This window comes from Cnephaeus nilssonii (genome assembly GCF_951640355.1).
Source record: "Cnephaeus nilssonii genome assembly, chromosome: 18".
Lineage (NCBI taxonomy): Eukaryota > Metazoa > Chordata > Mammalia > Chiroptera > Vespertilionidae > Cnephaeus > Cnephaeus nilssonii.
The window spans coordinates 25,514,357-25,532,222 of NC_137089.1; the positions used below are offsets into that span (position 1 = coordinate 25,514,357).

At 44.1% G+C, this 17,866-nt stretch overlaps 2 protein-coding genes across 12 annotated transcripts in view; one reads left to right on the forward strand and one right to left on the reverse strand.

The window, feature by feature from the left end:
- Positions 1–1,356, reverse strand: part of SAMD12 (sterile alpha motif domain containing 12) — a 337,765-nt gene extending 336,409 nt beyond the window's left edge. For 4 of the 5 annotated variants that reach the window (XR_013814923.1, XM_079796045.1, XM_079796046.1 and 1 more), the window contains exon 1: positions 1,203–1,356. Coding sequence is in view for 1 of the 5 variants with exons in the window: in XM_079796048.1 (XP_079652174.1) it covers positions 1,203–1,215 (13 nt within the window). In the remaining 4 variants the exon portion in view is untranslated. The remainder of the gene's footprint in view (positions 1–1,202) is intronic. The other variant, XM_079796048.1, reaches the window with a different exon arrangement.
- A 46-nt stretch (positions 1,357–1,402) lies between these two features.
- The window catches only part of COLEC10 (collectin subfamily member 10), a 379,304-nt gene continuing 362,840 nt past the window's right edge, over positions 1,403–17,866 (forward strand). For 4 of the 7 annotated variants that reach the window (XM_079796044.1, XM_079796037.1, XM_079796042.1 and 1 more), the window contains exons 1-2: positions 1,418–1,532; positions 4,178–4,309. The gene's annotated coding sequence lies outside the window, so the exon portion shown is untranslated. Of the gene's footprint in view, positions 1,533–1,670; positions 2,026–4,177; positions 4,310–17,866 lie in introns of those variants that run through there. The other 3 variants (XM_079796039.1, XM_079796041.1, XM_079796040.1) reach the window with 3 other exon arrangements.

Consider the following 17,866-nt stretch of genomic DNA (forward strand, 5'->3'; position numbering starts at 1 on the left):
GCTGGGTTGTTGCTACTTCAGGTGAAGTAATTATAAAGAGCAAGAGTCAAATTAGCTTCATTTCTCTCACCTGGGGTGGGGAGCAGAGAGGGAAGCAAGCAAGCCCTCATGATTCTTTATTGCCTCCAGTCTACAAGGAACAGGCTCATTTCCCCTTGGCAGGAAGCCTGATGCAACTAGCAGGCATGCCCTCTTTTTCCTACCTCCCGCCCCAACCCCTACCCCTCTGACCTGAGCCACACTCAGGAACCACAATTCTGTAGGTGAACTAGGCTCCCTTTAGTCCCATGCTTGTTTTTCTTCTTCATTTTATCAGTTTGACCTCTAATTTGACATCACAACCATGTCTGGTCCACATATTTCCCCCCAGAAACTGCCCTCCACAAGAAAGCCTGTGTTCCGAGCTAAGAGAATCTGAAATGAAAACGGGATCCCTCACAAACCGCCTGTCTCTGCTTTCAACCAGGAAGTTTAAAGGAGTTAGGACTGCTGAGCCCAAACTGCAAAGCCAAAGGCTTCAGAATTATACTAGGAAAGAGGCAGGTGGTCTTTGGGGTGGAATTCACCCAAAGCGAATTAGGTTGGTTCTCCTGTTTACCCCTGGCTGATTCCATTTCGTTTCTGTAAACTTTGAAATCCCAGGAGGGTTGTATAAACAGAGACAGGTGTAGGGGCGCCTCCACTCCCTTGGCACATCTGCTGCCGCCCCTGCCCGATGCATAGGACCAGGGGCCCTCGATTCCTCGACCCAATCGCAGCGCATGCTTCTTGATGACGCACCTTGCCAGGGTCCTCTCCAAGGTGTGGGGGGCAAGCGAGCATCCCCTGCCCAGTGGCCACCCCGCTGATCACCCAGCTTGCCGGCCCCAGAGGGAGGGGAACAGCGAGAGGGGCACCTCGGGGCTAAGACCTCCTGCCCGTCTCTCAGGCTTTCCCCCCATTTCCAGCACATCCTTTCACATTAGGGGCACTTCGTCTCCAACCGTAAAGTCCTGCGCACCTACGTGTCTTTCCAAAGCAACTGAATAAAGCGCCTACTAGCCTTCCGTGGCTCAGGTGAGCGCCAAGAGGTGTAGGAGGAAAGGGCCGGCTCGCCCCCACCCTCTTTCCTCTCCTCCCCACGTTCCCCAAGATTCACCGGGGATGTGTGTATTGGGGTGCGCGGGTTAAGACGGGGCTTAAAATGCCCAAGCGTCCCTTACCTTCCACAGCCATTCTCTCAGAGCTTCCCTAACGCATGCATAATTTTCTTGGCCGAGGTACTCCTCCTTCCCCGCGCAACCCCCCTCCTTGCGCTTTCGCCTAAATATTCTGCGCTCATCTGCTCCAGGACCAACCTGCCGCGGTCACGCAAAGACAGGCTGCCGGCTCCCAGCTCCGCGCAAGGCCGCTTGGGAAGTGTAGTTCCCTCCCTTCGCTCCGACCCGCTAAAACACTCGGAATCCTTGGCGGGGCGCGCCCTCCCCTCCACACTCGGACTGCAGCTATGGTTTCAGCTGATCCACGCGAAGAAATCCTTCCTGGGAGGTCTGGTAAGCGGACAGGGGGACCCCCTGGAGGTGGTAGGGACTACATTTCCCAAGATGCCCTGAGCTGGATTTCGTTCCGCACTTAGAGTAGACCTGATTGAGAGCTTCCCTTCTATTAGAAGGGAGTAAGCACCTGGCGGGGGTAGAGTGGGAGGCGGAAGGAGGCAGGGTTTGTGGTGTGATCTCCTGAGCTTGTTTTCTGGCCTCCTAGGCCACCCCTTTAATGAGGACAGCAGAGCCACCACCAGCGGGCTGTGGTTCATCGCCTGGGTTAGAGAGCCATTGCACAGGGTGCTGTTGAAACTTGTTCCTCTGCGCCCTGGGGTTTGTGGGGTTTGGCTGAATCCTGGCAAATGCGGTTCAGGGGGCTAACACTTAGCTAAGGGGTGGCGGATGGCCTAAAATTCCTCAACAGGCATCATTCCTAAGGAGCATTACCTAGGAACCAGGATTCCGCCTGAGGATGTCAGCGAGGGGAACCTGTCTGGCTTCCAAGGTAGGAAGCTTTCGAGTTGCCTGGCCTGGGACCTGTCCGGGGGTCTGTGACGGGGCCTGATAATCAACAGCGCCTCGGAATTAGTGTGCTTTCAACTTCTGAACCGGTGCCCCTGTTACAGGTGCTGGGAGTACCTTGAACACACAGGAAAGAGAGAGTCACGTGGAGGGCAGTAGCATTCCAGAGTGGAAGTTCGCAAACTTTTTCCTCCTGTGTGTGGAAACACAGATGCGCTATGGCTTGGTAGAGAGTGAGGGAATGGCCTTGGGAAGAAAACGGACCGAGGACTGCGGTGAGCCTTTGAAAGGCCTTGAGTTTGGAACTGTACGTGGTACCACTTCACTTCCACCCAGTCCCCAGCATTTCTGTCCCCTCTCCCACATATACTTAAAAAAGAAAGAAGAACGAAGGAAGTAAATAATAACTCGAAGGAAGTACAAAAATCTGATTCTTCCCATTATCATGACAAATTTTCTTTTTCTGTCTTGGTCATAATTTTTTTATTTTTTTTTTTTTACCCCTAAGTACCTATGATTTTAGCCCTCTTATTAGGTCACAAAGCTGTGTCTGGGTCTTTTAAAAAGACCAGTGTGTATCCAGTAAAGACCCTTAATGATACTTTAACTCTGAGTCCGGTTTGCTGTGTGCACATCAAACCCACGGCTTCCAGCTTTGGTAAACAGAGACCTGTTCAGTGAGACAGTACCATTTTTCCAACCACATATGCAACCAAGCACTCCAAAAATTTGGAAGGAACTGAAATCCAGGTGCCATCTTTCCTCTCAAGTATACAAAATGACCAACACATTCATTTCCTTAGATTGAATGAATGGAAAAGAAAATCATGGAAGGAGAGGCAAGATCAGTAGTTCTCAATGTCGTGCATCAGCCCTTTACAAACACACTTTCCTAAGCCTGCCTTAGTCTTACAGAATGAAGATGTTTTTGAGGTTTGGGTGGGGACACTTAAGTTTTAAAAATCCATAGGTGATTCTACTCTGTAGCAAGGGCAAAAACCATTGGTTTTCTCTCAAGCTTTTAAGGATCTGGGTGATACTAAAATGTGAAAATCACTGAAATTCATTTTTAATTTAAAAACCTCATTTGATTGCTTCTCAGCTTTTAGGCTAAGGTCGGGTATGAAAACATCATTTCACCTGAAGTTTTTAAGAGCTTTCTCAACCGATATGCAGTTTGAATTTCATTTAGTGTAAATGTAAGTAAGATGTGAAGGAAATAATTTGTTTAACCATATGAAATAGCTAATATTTAACTTTTAAAAAAATCTATAAACAGAGCAATTTTATGTGTTTTTACCTACTGAAGGATAAACAGCAGTTAAACAGGGGTTTTCAATTCTGGATAAATATTAGAAGCACCTGGGAAGCTTTAAAAACAAACATTTCTGGTTGAATAGCCAAAAGAAAAAGACAGAAAATACCAACTCTTAGCAAGATTGTGGACCAGTAAGGACTCATGTATACTGTGAAAACTGATACAACCACTATGGAAAACCATTTGGCATGTTAAGCTGAATATGGGCTTATTCTGTGACCCAGCAGTTTCAATCAAACGCATCTTCATACAATTTTCAAAAAGACATATACAGAAATGTTCGTGGCTACATTATTTGAATAGCTACAAACTGGAAACAACCCAAATGTTCATCAACAATAGATTGGATAAACAAATTGTGGTATAACCAAACCATCCTCTATAGCAAGGGTCAGCAAACTATGGCCTAGGGGCCAAATATCGCTCACTGCTTATCTTTGTATGGCTCATAAGCTAAGGATGCTGTTTATATTTTTAAATGGTTACCAAAAAAAATCAAAAGAAGAAGAATATTTTGTGACCCATAAAAATTATAAAGAAGTACCCACATAATATTCTTAATTTTGCTTTTTGGTCTACAAAACCTAACATATTTCCTATCTGGCCCTTTATAGAAAAAAGGTTCTTCAAACCCTACATAAAATGAGAATGAATGAATAAAACAACACAGTTGAACCACATGCATTAGTTACCTATTGCTGGTAACAAATTGCCCCCTAATATAATGGTTAAAAATAATACCATTTATTGTCTCAATGTCTATGAGATAGAAATTTGGGCAGCTCCTCTGGGCCCTCTGACTCAGGGTCTTTTACAGGCTCCAATCAAGGTGTTGGCTGGGCTGAAGCCATCTGAAGGCTCATCAGGACAAGATCTGTTTCCAAGATCACATGGCTGTTGGCAGATTTCAGCTCCAAAATATGCCTATAGAAACTAGGCTTTGCATAAGGTAAATTTATTTATCATCCTCAAGAAGGCTTGAGAAGTAGGACCCAATCCCAATCGTGTGTGTGTGTGTGTGTGTGTGTGTGTGTGTGTGTGTAGGGTTGTTGGAATAAGTGATGGGAAGGGAATTACTCACAAGGGGCAGGTGCTAGAAGTAGAGTGAGTTTTAACCAATTCACTGAGGACTAAGAATAGAATTCTCAGGTGTCTGGGTCCCACTTGCCTCATGGATCAGTGCAGTTGATAAAGTTGATGATTATTCGTAGGCCACAAAATCATCACAATGAATTTTCACTTTCTGAAACATGGGAGAGGTCACCAGGCTGCCTTCCAAGTCTGTGGCATGAGCAAAACGGGGCAGGGGTGGGGGGGGGAAGTGGGGGGATTCAGGAGAAAATGTAGGCAAGGTGCTTACACAGTGTTGAGGACATTTGTGGAAGTGATTATTCCCAAAAACCTAATGCTGACTCCACAGTGCTGTCTTCCACCATTTCTGGAAAAGAAAGACCCTGGTATGCACACTTTCTCCCCTCCTCCAGCAAAGCTGTTTGTGCAGCGCTAAGAAAGAAAACATGCCACAGTTAAGTATAATATATTTCAGGCCTGGGACGTACAAAGTTCATTCACTAGTGAAGTCATATCTAATACACAACTAGATTTAGTAAAGGGGAGTCGATGCTTAGATGGGGTTAGATGCTCAAGTAAAAGTATAGAATAAAAACCAGGTGTGGGCAACTTGGTGCTTGAAAATGCCTTATGTTGCCCTTTGAAATATAGGACCTGTAATTTTAAGTATACAATCCTGTAGAGCAATTTTCTAGCACATCGGAATTAGAGAGCATAAAGGAAAGACTGTAAGGAAAGACTTTATGCAGACGGCTACATATTCAAAACAGCCTGCCCTTAAAATAATCTAACCAGTGCCCGGCCAGCGTGGCTCAGTGGCTGAGCATCAACCTATAAACCAGGAGGTCACGGTTCAATTCCTGGTCAGGGCACATGCCTGGGTTGCGGGCGCTATCCCTAGTGTGGGGTGTGCAGGTGGCAGCCCATCAACGATTCTCTCTCATCATTGATGTTTCTATCTCTCCCTCTCCCTTCCTCTCTGAAATCAATAAAAGTATATATTTTTTTTAAAAAATCAAACTAATTCTGAATGGGAGGAAGTTTAGACAGTTTCATGTTTTTCCTTTCGGACTCTAATACCTTAATATGCTGTTTGATTTTGTGCGGCTTCGATGGGGTCTTTAAAGCTCCATCTGACAGTAGAGGCAGGTCTCTAAGGAAATGGCAGTGCATTCAATAGATTGAACCTACCTACAGGAATCAAACACTTACGACGTGGTTACCATTTGCCAGAAATTCTCTTAAGTGCTTTAAAAATGCACAGGTCTTCTGAGGGCCATGTGTTTAAACACTACACTGGGCTGCCTTCCTCGTTTTCCACATCACCGTGTTGCTGCCACAGGCAATTTTGGAGAGTGGCAGGCCAAAGTCAAAGCAAGAGGCTGGCTACATGGTTATCAGGTGTGATCCCCAAGGAGCGCCTCCTTGAGCCTCTCATCTTCAAGGGCGGGTGAGTAATATGGATAAAACCTCTGCAGCCTTTTCTCTTTGGGAAACTCTGTGCTTTGTTATTTTCCCAGAACCAGAAAAACAAAAACAAAAACAAAAACAAAACACAAACAAAAAACCCCCAACATATTGTGTTGTCACAAAAGAAAAGGATGGAGTTGAGCCTTCGTGATTAGGGGTGAGAAAGGCCCATCACTTGTCAGAAGGTGGGAGTCGGGGGAATTCATGCCGTCATCGCCTGAGAAAAGGCACTGCAGGTGCTGATGACAGATTACTGTCCTCATAAACCTGAAGGCATGATCTAGGGCTCAATCCTAATGTCTGCCAAACTCAAAGAAGTGAGAGAAAAATGGGGACAGAGGACATGATTTAGATTGCAGCTGGGAGAGAAGGAATGCAGCGCACCCAAGAGGTGCCTTGTGAGAGAAGGCAACCATTCGCAGGGCGCAGGCCCCGGTTTTGCTTTCGCTTTGCCTTTTCCAGCCCCTGGTAAACTGTTAGAGAAAAATGTGCCATGTGAAAGGTATGTCTGTGCAGTCTGGTTTTATTCAAGGCAATGCAAATCTTATGGGGGTGGGGAAATATTCAGCTGAATTTTGCCCCATTGTTTTTAAGGCTGATGGGGTGGTATCTGTGAGGTGTCTTAAGTGATGCAGTGTGTTATTGTTAAGGTGGTCTCTGTCTCCCTAATACAACCCTTCCATGGACCCTTTGGGGTCCTTCATTCCCATGTCCTGGGCTGGTCTCAGGAAAAGAACAAAGCTAACCATAAAGCATCCCACTGGCCCTGGATCCTTAGGATGCTGCCTCACAGGTGTGGGGTGCTTTGTTGACTCTGCCTTTGGAGGCAAAGTGAAGGTCCCTGGAAGCATACAGACCCGAGTTTGAAATCTGCCTCCCACCACATACCATCTGGGTGGACTGAAATAAAGTAATTACCATCGTTGGCCTTGATATTCTCATCGTAGAGGTGTGAAGGTCCTAAGGAGAAATGCAAGTTTGAAAAATCACCAAACTAGGTGACCTTAAGGTCATTTCCTGCTCTAAAGTTTTATGATTGTGTGAGTCCTCCTCCTTCCTGCTTCCTCATTCTTATAGAAATTAGTGACTAAGACCAGTTCATCCTTAACAATTTCTCCCTTGACTGTCCTCTTCTCATCCCTTAGCCACTGCTAAGGACTAGAATGGAAACGTTGTAGCAGTATTTCAACAAGTCCAGTTATTCTTACCTCCAAATGATCTCCCACGATCACATAAATCTCCAGGAATATCCTCTTTGGGGATGCCCTTCCAGTGTTAAATGCAAGCCCTTCAATGGCTGTGTAACAGTCCTTACAAGAAGGACCAAAGACAGATATTAGTACATATCAATGGGTGGTTTTTGGAGAATACAGTCGTAAAAGTTGAGTAGTTTTCCAGCATTGATGGGATATCCTGAAGACTCTGATAAGCAATGGTACATGTGAATCTTCCTGAGCTTCTTCCTTTCCAGCTTGTTGTGGGCAAGCACAGGTTTCAGGTTGTCCATTTGAAAACTGTTTCTTACCACTGTGCTCTTCCCTGACACGTCTCCCTTTGAACACATGAAAGTACAAAAAGCCATTTCTCAATAGGCTGTTGCTCTGCTTCTCATTTACTGTCCAACCCTCAGCCTCCTGAATTCAGAGTCACCACTGCAAAATATCAAGATGTGTTTGTGTTTGTGTATGCCTACATATACATAATTCTCTTTAGGGAAGGACTGTGTGATTTTAAAAGGGAATTGAGCCACAGAGGATTTCTAGGGCATATAAGCTACTCTGTATGATATTATCCTATATAATAAAAGGCTAATATGCAAATTGTCCCCTCAATCGGAGTTTGACCAGAAGGCAGGGCTGGCTGGCCAACTACCTGAGGCCCCTATCCCCAACTGGCCCCGCCCTCAATCGTTCCCCACCCCAATTGGGGGTGAAGCCAGCCCACCAACCTCCTTCGGTCCCTCCCCCTGGCCGGCCCAATTGCTCCCGATATGAGCAGGCCAGCCAGACCCCACCTGTGCATGATTTTGTGCACCGGGCCTCTAATAATAATATAATGGTGGATACATGTTATTATACATTTGTCCAAGTTTATAGAATGTACAACACACCAAGAGTGAACGCTAATGGAAACTATGGGTTTTGGGTGATAATGATGTGTCAGTATAAGTTCATTAATTGCAACAAATGTGCCACTCTGATGGGAGAGGTTAATAATGTGGGAGGCTATGCATGCGTAGGGCTGGGAGTATATGGACTTCTGTGTACCTTCTACTCAATTTTTCTTGAGCCTAAAACTTCTCTAAAATATAAAGCCTATTTCAAAAGAAAAAATTTACATCCTAGTACTAAATATATCTTCCTCAGGGTCCAAAGGCGTGCGTGCGTGTGTGTGTGTGTGTGTGTGTGTGTGTGTGTGTGTTGCTAAGAAGTCAGCCCTTCACTAGATGGGGGTTGAGCACATCTAGTTTTAATCTGACTTCCCTACCCCTGGATTTGCCCTTTATCCCAGCAAGCCTTATCTTCTAGACTTCTCCACTGAAGTTCCCATTCTTGTTCTGGAAAACCCCAGCTCCTACCCATTGGCTCCTTCCAGGGCCTATTTGACCCCCTCATGAGGACATTCCCCCAAGTCCAAGTCACTGAGTCCCAAATAGCATCCTGGGGTTTTTATTTGGGCAGTTGCTGATTTCTTCTGATCACCCAAAGAGCTGCAGAATGGTATAGGCGGAAAGAGAAGTCTTGGTGCTCCAGATCTTACAGCATCATTCCAGTGGGCATGCCTTCCAACCCCAGCAAGTTAGATATTTTTGCTGGTTTTCTAACTTTAAAAAGTCCTATTAGCACATAGCTTGTCCTAGAGTTATTTTAATTCACAGGGAGAACACAGTCCCTCTAAAGTTTAATGAAAAGCAAAGTATTTTCTAACTGCTATGTAAATTGCAATATAGCATTTTCTTCCTTTGAAAGCAGTACATTTCATTATTATGCAGAGTAATATTACATACAGTCCATGTTTTTAGCTTGTATCACTTTGAGCCTAATAGGTAAAGAAAGGAGGCATTTGCCTCCAGAAGGACTGTTCCCTTATCAAGAGAACATTTGAAGAGCCATTTAAGCAAGTAAGTAGTCAGGCCCTGTGCTGGACACTAGAAATGGTCACATAATACAGGTTTTTTTTCTGCTCTTGAGAGTTGGCTTTAAAAGGCATTTGTCTATTCATTTGTTCATATATCAAGTACATTCTGAGCACCTACTATGTGCCAGTTATTGTATGACAGGTACTATATTGGGTGGTGGGGAGTGCTTTAGATTGGACTCCCCAGAAATAAACTCTAAGACAGAGAATCATTCATCGTGTGCAGAGGTTTATTGGGGAACATCCTTGGGAGATACACCTGAAAGAAAGTGAGGATGGCAGCAATGGGTGGGGAGAGAAGCAGCTACTGAATATGGTTGTGACTGAGGCCTAGTTTGTCCTACTCAAGGCTCTGGAGCCGAGATAACCCTTTAGAGGCCTTCGTACACTTGTTCCATGGGTATGTGGTGGCCCAGAGTCTCTGAGAAGGACTTTAACCAGGAGCAAGGAAGGGTTTTTTTTGTGTGTGTAGCCTAGGGCACTGCCCAGCAAGGGACATGGTTTTGACCCATCAGTTATCACTAGTTTCCAGTGGGAAATGATGGTGACTTAATATTGAGACATGTCAGGTGGGATGGAGAGAAATGTGTGGATTTGAGAGATATTAAGAAGGCCAAATCTATAAGACTTGACTGATTGGATTTGAGTCTTTTGGGAAGAAGAGGAGTCAGCTTCCGCTTTGTCTTTGAGCTGAAGCAGGCTGCCATGAGAGTGAAGGATGGGTTTAAGAGTGTCAGGCTGAAACAAGGGAGCCAATTAGAGCCATGATAAACATTGTACTTTTGTACAAGGGACCCAGTCAGGAAAACAACAACACGTTTATGATCATACTCATTTCTTCCAAATGAAAATATTACGGAATTCTATTAAAATAACATTCTTACTTCTTTCAATTACCTTTGTTACAAGACTGTCAGTGAGAAAATTGTCCCAGCTTTTAGCCAATTAAATATGAATATGTGGGTCAAGTTTAGACACATCAATACAGGTGGCTTGTCATGTTTTGATTCCTATTTGTGTGGTACTCTGGGTCTCAGACAGAATATTCTAGAGCATGTTCTTTTTTATCCTTGATGCAGCCCTGCAGGTAGGAATTATTACATTGCTGCTATACAGAAAGGGAAACAGAGGCTCGGAGAAATGAAAGGACTTGCCAAGTGGCACAGTGAGTCTAGAACAGTGGTCGGCAAACTCATTAGTCAACAGAGCCAAATATCAACAGTACAAAGATTGAAGTTTCTTTTGAGAGCCAAATTTTTTAAACTTAAACTTCTTCTAACGCCACTTCTTCAAAATAGACTCGCCCAGGCCGTGGTATTTTGTGGAAGAGCCACACTCAAGGGGCCAAAGAGCCGCATGTGGCTCGCGAGCCGCAGTTTGCCGACCATGGGTCTAGCATGTTAGTTGTATTCAGTGCAGCATTTCCTGAGGCTGCAGCCAGGTTTGTCAGGGATCACACGGGGATGGAATTAATGGATCCACTCCCTGCTTCCCTCAGCAACCTGGGCCTTTCTCTCTGCTGGTGATAGGAGTGTCTGTCTGCTTAGAAACAGAGACGCCGGGATGGGCAGGGAATTCCTAGTTACCAGGGAGCTCTGTCACTCTGTTTCTCCTGATGGAGTGGCCGCCTGAGCATTCTTCCCCTCTGACCACATTCAGGACTCTTCTGGGCGCCCTGCCCTGAGCCATCCTATCAGACAACCTTTGGCTTGGGTTTCCTTGGAGCACAGGAGCTGTGCTCTGTAGTGTCTAAAAACCTTCCAACTAGGCCGAGCTTGGTTTCTGGCTGATACATGAACGAAATGTAGCTAAAGGAGCTCCTCTCCCCACCTGGAGAGCACTATGCTAAGCGAAATAAGCCAGTCTAAGTATCACATGATCTCACTCATGTGTGGAATTTAATGGACCAAATAAACCGATGAACAAAAATAGACCCAGAGACATAGAAGCATGAACAGACTGTTGAACGTCAGAGGGAAGGTAGGGGAGGGTGGGTGGAAAGAGATCAACCAATGAACTTGTATGCATATATTCATAACCTGTGGACACAGACAATGGGGTGGTGGAGGGGGATGGGAGTGTGCATCTGTGATGAGCACCTTGCTTCCATAGCTTCACTATTGTGAATTGTGTGCAGTGGACACAGGAAAAGCACTCCGTAAAAGCTCTTTGTCACCTTCCTTGCCACCTTCTCCTCTGAAGCCCACCTCTGTCCTGAGCTGCCTCCATTGTTTCCAAAGTCCCCTGATATTGTCTCTGAAATGACCATCAAACTGGGCAGGGAACTGCCTTAGCATTATAAATACTGGCTGGAGAGAGTCACAGAATAACGCTAATTTCAGTTTAAAAAGTTATAGTAATAATATAAACAGCTACCATTTATTGAGCACTTGATATTAAGCAAACTAATTTCATTGCACACACTAACTTTGTCATAGGTTGGGATTCAATTATATTACAATGTAAGGATTTTGCGACTTTCACAGCAACAGTTTAGCCATTACCACACCTTTTCTTTTTTTTTTCACTGCCTTTATCTAATTCTTGGAAATGTAAACTCTGTCCAGGACTCACAATGCTGCTCTGGCACTATTGTTTACCCTCTGTGAAGGAGGGAAGGGTACACTTTTCACACGGGTGCATCCAAGTGCACCGCTGTCCGCTTTGTTTTCTGCCATGCTGCTTCTGTGCTTCCCTAGAATCTTCTCCAAGGACGTCTCAGGCCAAGCAACACTTCAAATGCAGCAGTTCGCAGGGAGTTTCCCGTCTGACACATTCCTATTGGTGTAAGCACATTTTGATAAAACTCTGAACTAAGAAGCTGTCCCCATAGCTGTAGCAGAGATAAGACCGGCTGCACTGACATGGGGTTCCCAGCATGGCCCAGGGACACCTCCACATTCTGCTCTGTAGACAGACACAGCACCGTAATACCAATAATCTTGAGTGCATTCTAACTTGTTTAATTTAAAATTAGGTTGCTATGAATCTTATTCCACACATACATATGAGTGCAAAATATGTCACCCGTGTATTTAGAAAATCCTAAGGAATCCATCAGAAAAAAAAAAAGAAAAACTGCTGGAAATAATAAATCAGTTTAGCAAGGCCCCAGGATACAAGATCAATTTACAAAAATCAATTGCAACTTTATATACTGACAATGAGCAATCTGGAAATGAAATTTAGAAAATGATTCCATCTACAATGGCACCAAAAAGAATAAAATATTTAGGAATAAATTTAACAGAGGTGTAAGACTTGTACACTGAAAATTCTGAAACATTGGTGACAAAAATTAAAGATCTAAATAAATGAAGAGACATCCCCATTATGTACCGGAAGATGTTGATTCTGCTCAATCACTATGAAAATCCTAGCAGGCATCCTTGCTGTTCTGCTCTCACAAGAGAGGCCCATTAGCTAGAAACTGGGCCAGAGTTAGTTTCTCCAGATTCACATCTTTGTAATTTGTAAAGGTTGAAAAATTAATTGGCTTCCCAGTCATATGTTAAAGATAAAATAACTAAATGTAACGAAATAAGGCCCGTGTATATCCTGAGTGAGCAGATATAACCATCCATGGTCAGAGGGGTTGAAAAGATGCCATTAATCAAATGAAAATGTTATAAATCATCTATCTTATAAAGGACTTACGTTCAGAATATATATATTTTTAAAACTCTTGCATCATGGCCATGATACCTGAAGAGACTTTTCACTTTTGAAGATATATGAAGGGCTAGCAAGTACATGCAGAGATGTTGAGCATCATTAGTTATTAGGGATATGCGAATTAAAACCACAAAGAGATACCTAATACCTTCTATGCGCTGGAATGGGTATAATAAAAAAGAAACAAGCAGGTGTTGAGGAAGTTGTGGAGAAACTGGAACTCTTACACATTGCTGGGGGTGGGGGTGGGTGGGATGAAAATGGTGCAACCACTTTGGAAAACAGATTTCTAGTTTCTTAAAAAGCTACCAGGTGACCCAGTAATTCCAATCTATGTATCTACCACCCCCACCCCCCGCCAAAAGATGAAAATGTGTACACGAAAGGACTTTTAAATGAATGTTTATAGTATTATTATAACATGAAAACCCCAAACCAGATTCAAATGCCCATCAACTTGTGAATGATTAAACAAAATGTGGTATATCCATATACTGGAATATTCTTCAGTAATAAAAAGAATTGAACATCTTATATACACTACAACATGGATGAACCTCAAGAACATTATGCTAAATGAAGGAATTCAGAAACAAAGAGTACATATTGGGTAACTATATATGTAATGTCCAGAAGAGGCAAATCTATAGAGACATAAAACAGATTGATGGTTGCCAGGGCCAGGACTGGGAACAGGAATCGACTATAAGCAGGCAGGGGAGTGGGGGGTGGGGAGATAGGCTGGGGGGACTTGGGTGATAAAAATGTGTATTGTGGTGATATTTGCACATTTATTAAATATACAAAAAAATCAATGGGTGAATTATCTTACAGTGGGTGAATTCTATGAATTTTATACCTTAATACAGCTATTAAGTAAAAATAATTAACACAGAATGAAGAGTGGGAGGTATAGACGAAACAAGTTTGGCAAAATGTTGATAATTCTTGGGGCTGGATGATGGATAATGAAAGCTCATTATTTTTTCCTTTTAATCCTTTGTGTATATTTAAGTTTTCATATTAAAAAAATGTAAAGGCAATGATTTAAGGAAAGAGAATGTCACACTTTTTATTGCTTTAAATGCAATGAAATCCGACTCATAGCCTTTATATCACAAGGCTGGGGGAAAATTCAGTTTGTGCTTATGGAGGTCCCTTGTTAGGACCACTCAATAATCTGGGAGGCTCAGGTTGTGCTCCAAAAAGTCTTAGGCCAGCAGAAGCATGGTGGGTGATATGGCCATTATCTGGTAGGAATGGTCTTTAGAAAGAAGTCAGCAATGTTGCATTTATGCCAGGGCTGAAGCAGGGATCTTTTCTGAAGTATATGACTAGCCTCCCTCCGACCCCTGTAGGCACAGGATCCTGGGCATCATTCCCCACTGAGTCCGGGTCCATTTATTCCCAAGGCAGGTGTGACCTACATCCTCTTCTGAGGCATGAAAGTAACATCTCCAGGCTCACCCCAGCTCTCTTGTCTTGATCTCTTCCTTAGATTTAGGATTTTACAAAGGCCAGAAAGGAGTAAATCTTGCAGACACTGAAGTTGTGCTAATGAGCCTGGGGTATGAATTCAAAACATAGTCTTTGATTTAAGTGTGTGTGTGTGTGTGTGTGTGTGTGTGTGTGTGTGTGTAAAATACAGTGAATAATACACAAGCAACTTTCATTGTTTTCAAATTTGTCTTCAATATGCCTTAGTGCATTCACTCAAGTAATCATTCATACAACAGATATTTGTTGACCCCCTCCGTGTAGCACCAGGCACTGTGGGAGGCAGAGGAAATACAACACGGAACATAGCCCGCAAAGGCTCTGCTTCCATGCAGCCTAGACTCGAAGCCTTCTGCTTTCAAACTTGAATGTGCATAAGAGTCACAGGGAGATATTGTCAGAATGTCGATTCTGCGTCCATAGGTGTCCATAGGTGTGGATGCTGCCTGAGATCTGCACTTCCAGCAGCCTCCCATAGCATGGCGACGCTGCTTGTGCACACGCCACTGAGTTGCACGGTTCTAGTGTGGAAAGTGGGAAAACCTTGGGAAACACAAAAGTTAATCATTCACAAGTTTCTGTACTGAATTATTTGCAACGCGCTTCTTGTCTGCACGGAGGGGTGGTTATTGACACACTGTGCCCTGAGGGACCCCACACGTGTCACTTGTCCCCCAAGTAAATTATTTCTCCCTCTTGTCAGGGAGACCAGGGCCGGGCAGCCTACGTGAATCACACCCCCGAATGCCTGTGCTCCCTGTTCACACACACAGCGGCTTCTCTGATGAATTCACAGGTTGGGACTTGTGTCAGCCTTCCCTTAGGGATCTGGTCCTATTCAGCACTTCAGAGGCCCCTCTGGCAGGCATCAAAGGTGTGTCTAGGTCTTTGCAGCGAAACTGCAGCTTTTTCTGGTGTTACAGGTCAACCCCTTCCTGCGTACCCCTTCTAGGTTATAGTGCCAATAAAGAGAGAATGCGCGCGGGGGAAGCACCCTTGTGTTTTCCTTATTTTCTATATGCCTGGTTTCCCATGGAAAACAATCTCTGTGTGTTTGTGTGATTATTGCACAAAGTGGGTTCATTGTACGCAAGCCCTGAGGCTGTGGTTCCAGGAGCAGACTCTTCTAAACAGCCAGGCTGCTCAGGCATTAGCCCAGCCACCTGTGGAGATGTAAGGTGGTGCAAGCTTCCAGGAACTCTGCTTCTCGGATCCATGGGGAAATCACTGGAAAGGCAGGCAGACCCTCTGTGAATGGAAGTTCACAGCATCATGAGAAAAAGTCCTGAATATCTATGTTAGTTTCCGTTGCTGCTGTCACAAATTCAAATAACCTTTTTCAAAATACATTTTTACTGATTTCAGAGAGGAAGGGAAAGGGAGAGAGAGATAGAAACATCAATGATGAGAGAGAATCATGGATCGCCTGTCCCCTTGGCCCTCCCCCAACCCCCGGGGACCGAGTCCGCAACCCAGGCATATGCCCTGACTGGAATTGAACCATGACTGCCTGGTTCATAGGTCCATGTTCATACCGGCCAGGCTTAAATAACTTTAAATAACACAGACATAGTCTCTTACAGTTCTGGAGGTCAGAAGTCCGAAATCAGTTCTGCCAGGGCTGGTTCGTCTGGGATCTTTGATGGAATAATTGTTCCTTTGCCTTTTTCAGCTCCACTGAGCTCCTTCCTCCATCTCCAAAGAGCGTCACTTCAGCCTCTACTTCTGTGCTCACCTTGTCTTCTTCTGCGCCTTTTTTAAAGGACTGTTGTGATTACATCAGGTCCATGTAGATAATCAGGGTAAATAGCCTCATTTTTAAATCCCAATCTCATAAAATTAAGAACCTCAACTAATACAAAATAATATTGAATGTAAAATGTAATCGAAAAATAAAATAAAAAGACCCTTAACTTAATCACATCTGCAAAGCCCCTTTTGCCATCTAAGGTCACAGTCACAGGGATTAGGATGTGCAGGACCATCATTCAGTTTACCACAAAGTCAAAACAGAGGAAGTCGTGGTGTTATATCTATGCAACACAATGCTACGCAGCATTAAATCTCGTGAATAACATTTACTGAACACAGAAAATTGTAATTCATTCAGCATTTGTTCACCAGATCTAACACTTAGAATGTTCCAGGTCTTGTTCTGAGCACTGGGGAGATGATCCAGGGCCAAGGCCCAGCTCCCTGGCATCTTATGTGCTAGTGAAGGAGAGAGTGAACAAGTGAATGAATTAATAAACAGTCATTTCAACTAGCGATTAAGTGCCATGAAGCAAATGGGGGGGAGCATAGGAAATCAAGGAAGGTGTTCTGAAGTGGTTGCATTTCCACTAAGACCCCATGAAGCGAAGGCTGCAACATACAGACCAGAAGGCCCAACCTTCCAGGCAGAAGGTAAACAAGGGCCATCATCCTTCTTTTTTCTTTTTTTTTAAAATATATTTTTCATCAATGATGAGAGAGAATCACCAGCTGCATCCTGCACGCCCCACACTGGGGACTGAGCCTGCAACCGGGGCATGTGACTTGACCGAGAATCGAACCAGGACCTCCTGGTCCACAGGTCAACGCTCAACCACTGAGCCACGCTGGCTGGGCAGGCCATCACCCTTCCTGAGGCAGGCAGAAGACTGGTGTGTGCTAAAGTCTCAGGCCAGTGTGGCTAGGCATAGTGAGCAAGGAGGGAAAGAGGGCAGGTGGGCACTCAGGAGAATGTTGCAGCCAGCGGGTAGCAAACACTGCTAGTTGCTTCCCCCTAACATCCCATCTGTCTTCTTTCTTACAGAGGCAACCAGTTTAGTGTGCATCATTAAGATATTAGTTTTCCTGGTGTCTCTCACAGCTGGAGTCAGGGCATTGTGACACTGTCCACGCCAGTAAAGTTGTATGATGATATCAGTGTGTGGAGGGAGGTTTCTAGGAAGGCTCTTGCAAAGGAAACAGATTCTGCAGCTCATCTTCTTAGACTTTTGTCCCTTAGCATGTCTCTTCTCTTTCTCTATGAAACATGGATAGATCCTGGAATAGAGGAATGCATTGCAACCAGGAGAGTGAGAGCTTTAGGCAAAGGGTTTGGGGGCAGGAAGATAAAAGTGCCTGGGATCTTGAGGGCATCATATGGCTATTACACTCATTCTGGAATACCACCTTCCGATCCCCGTGTGGTTTGACCTCTCTCACCAGGGTTCCTTGACATGAATTGGAGCCCAACCCCTCAGTAATAAATCTAGGAAGACATTTACATTTTGTTCTGTGTAATTGGAAATCATCAGAGGGTTTTAAGCAGGAGACTATATGTCAGATTTATATTTGTAACAGATGATCATATCTGCTACATGGAGACTAGAGGGGACATTTAGTATATGATCATTGTAGTCATTCAATAGAGAGATGATGCTGGCTTAGACTAGGGTTATGAAGGTTGGGAGACAGAGTTTAAGTATATTTTATAATGTTAAAAAAGGAAACAAAACTGTATGTACATTAAAATAATAGTGGCCAGCATGTATTAAGTATCTGTTATGTACCAGACAAGGCTGTAAGGATATTACATAAACTAACTCATTTAATCCTTACACGACTTCTATAAAGTAGGCATTATTTTTATCTGAATTTTACAGATAAGAAAACTAAGGAGTGACCA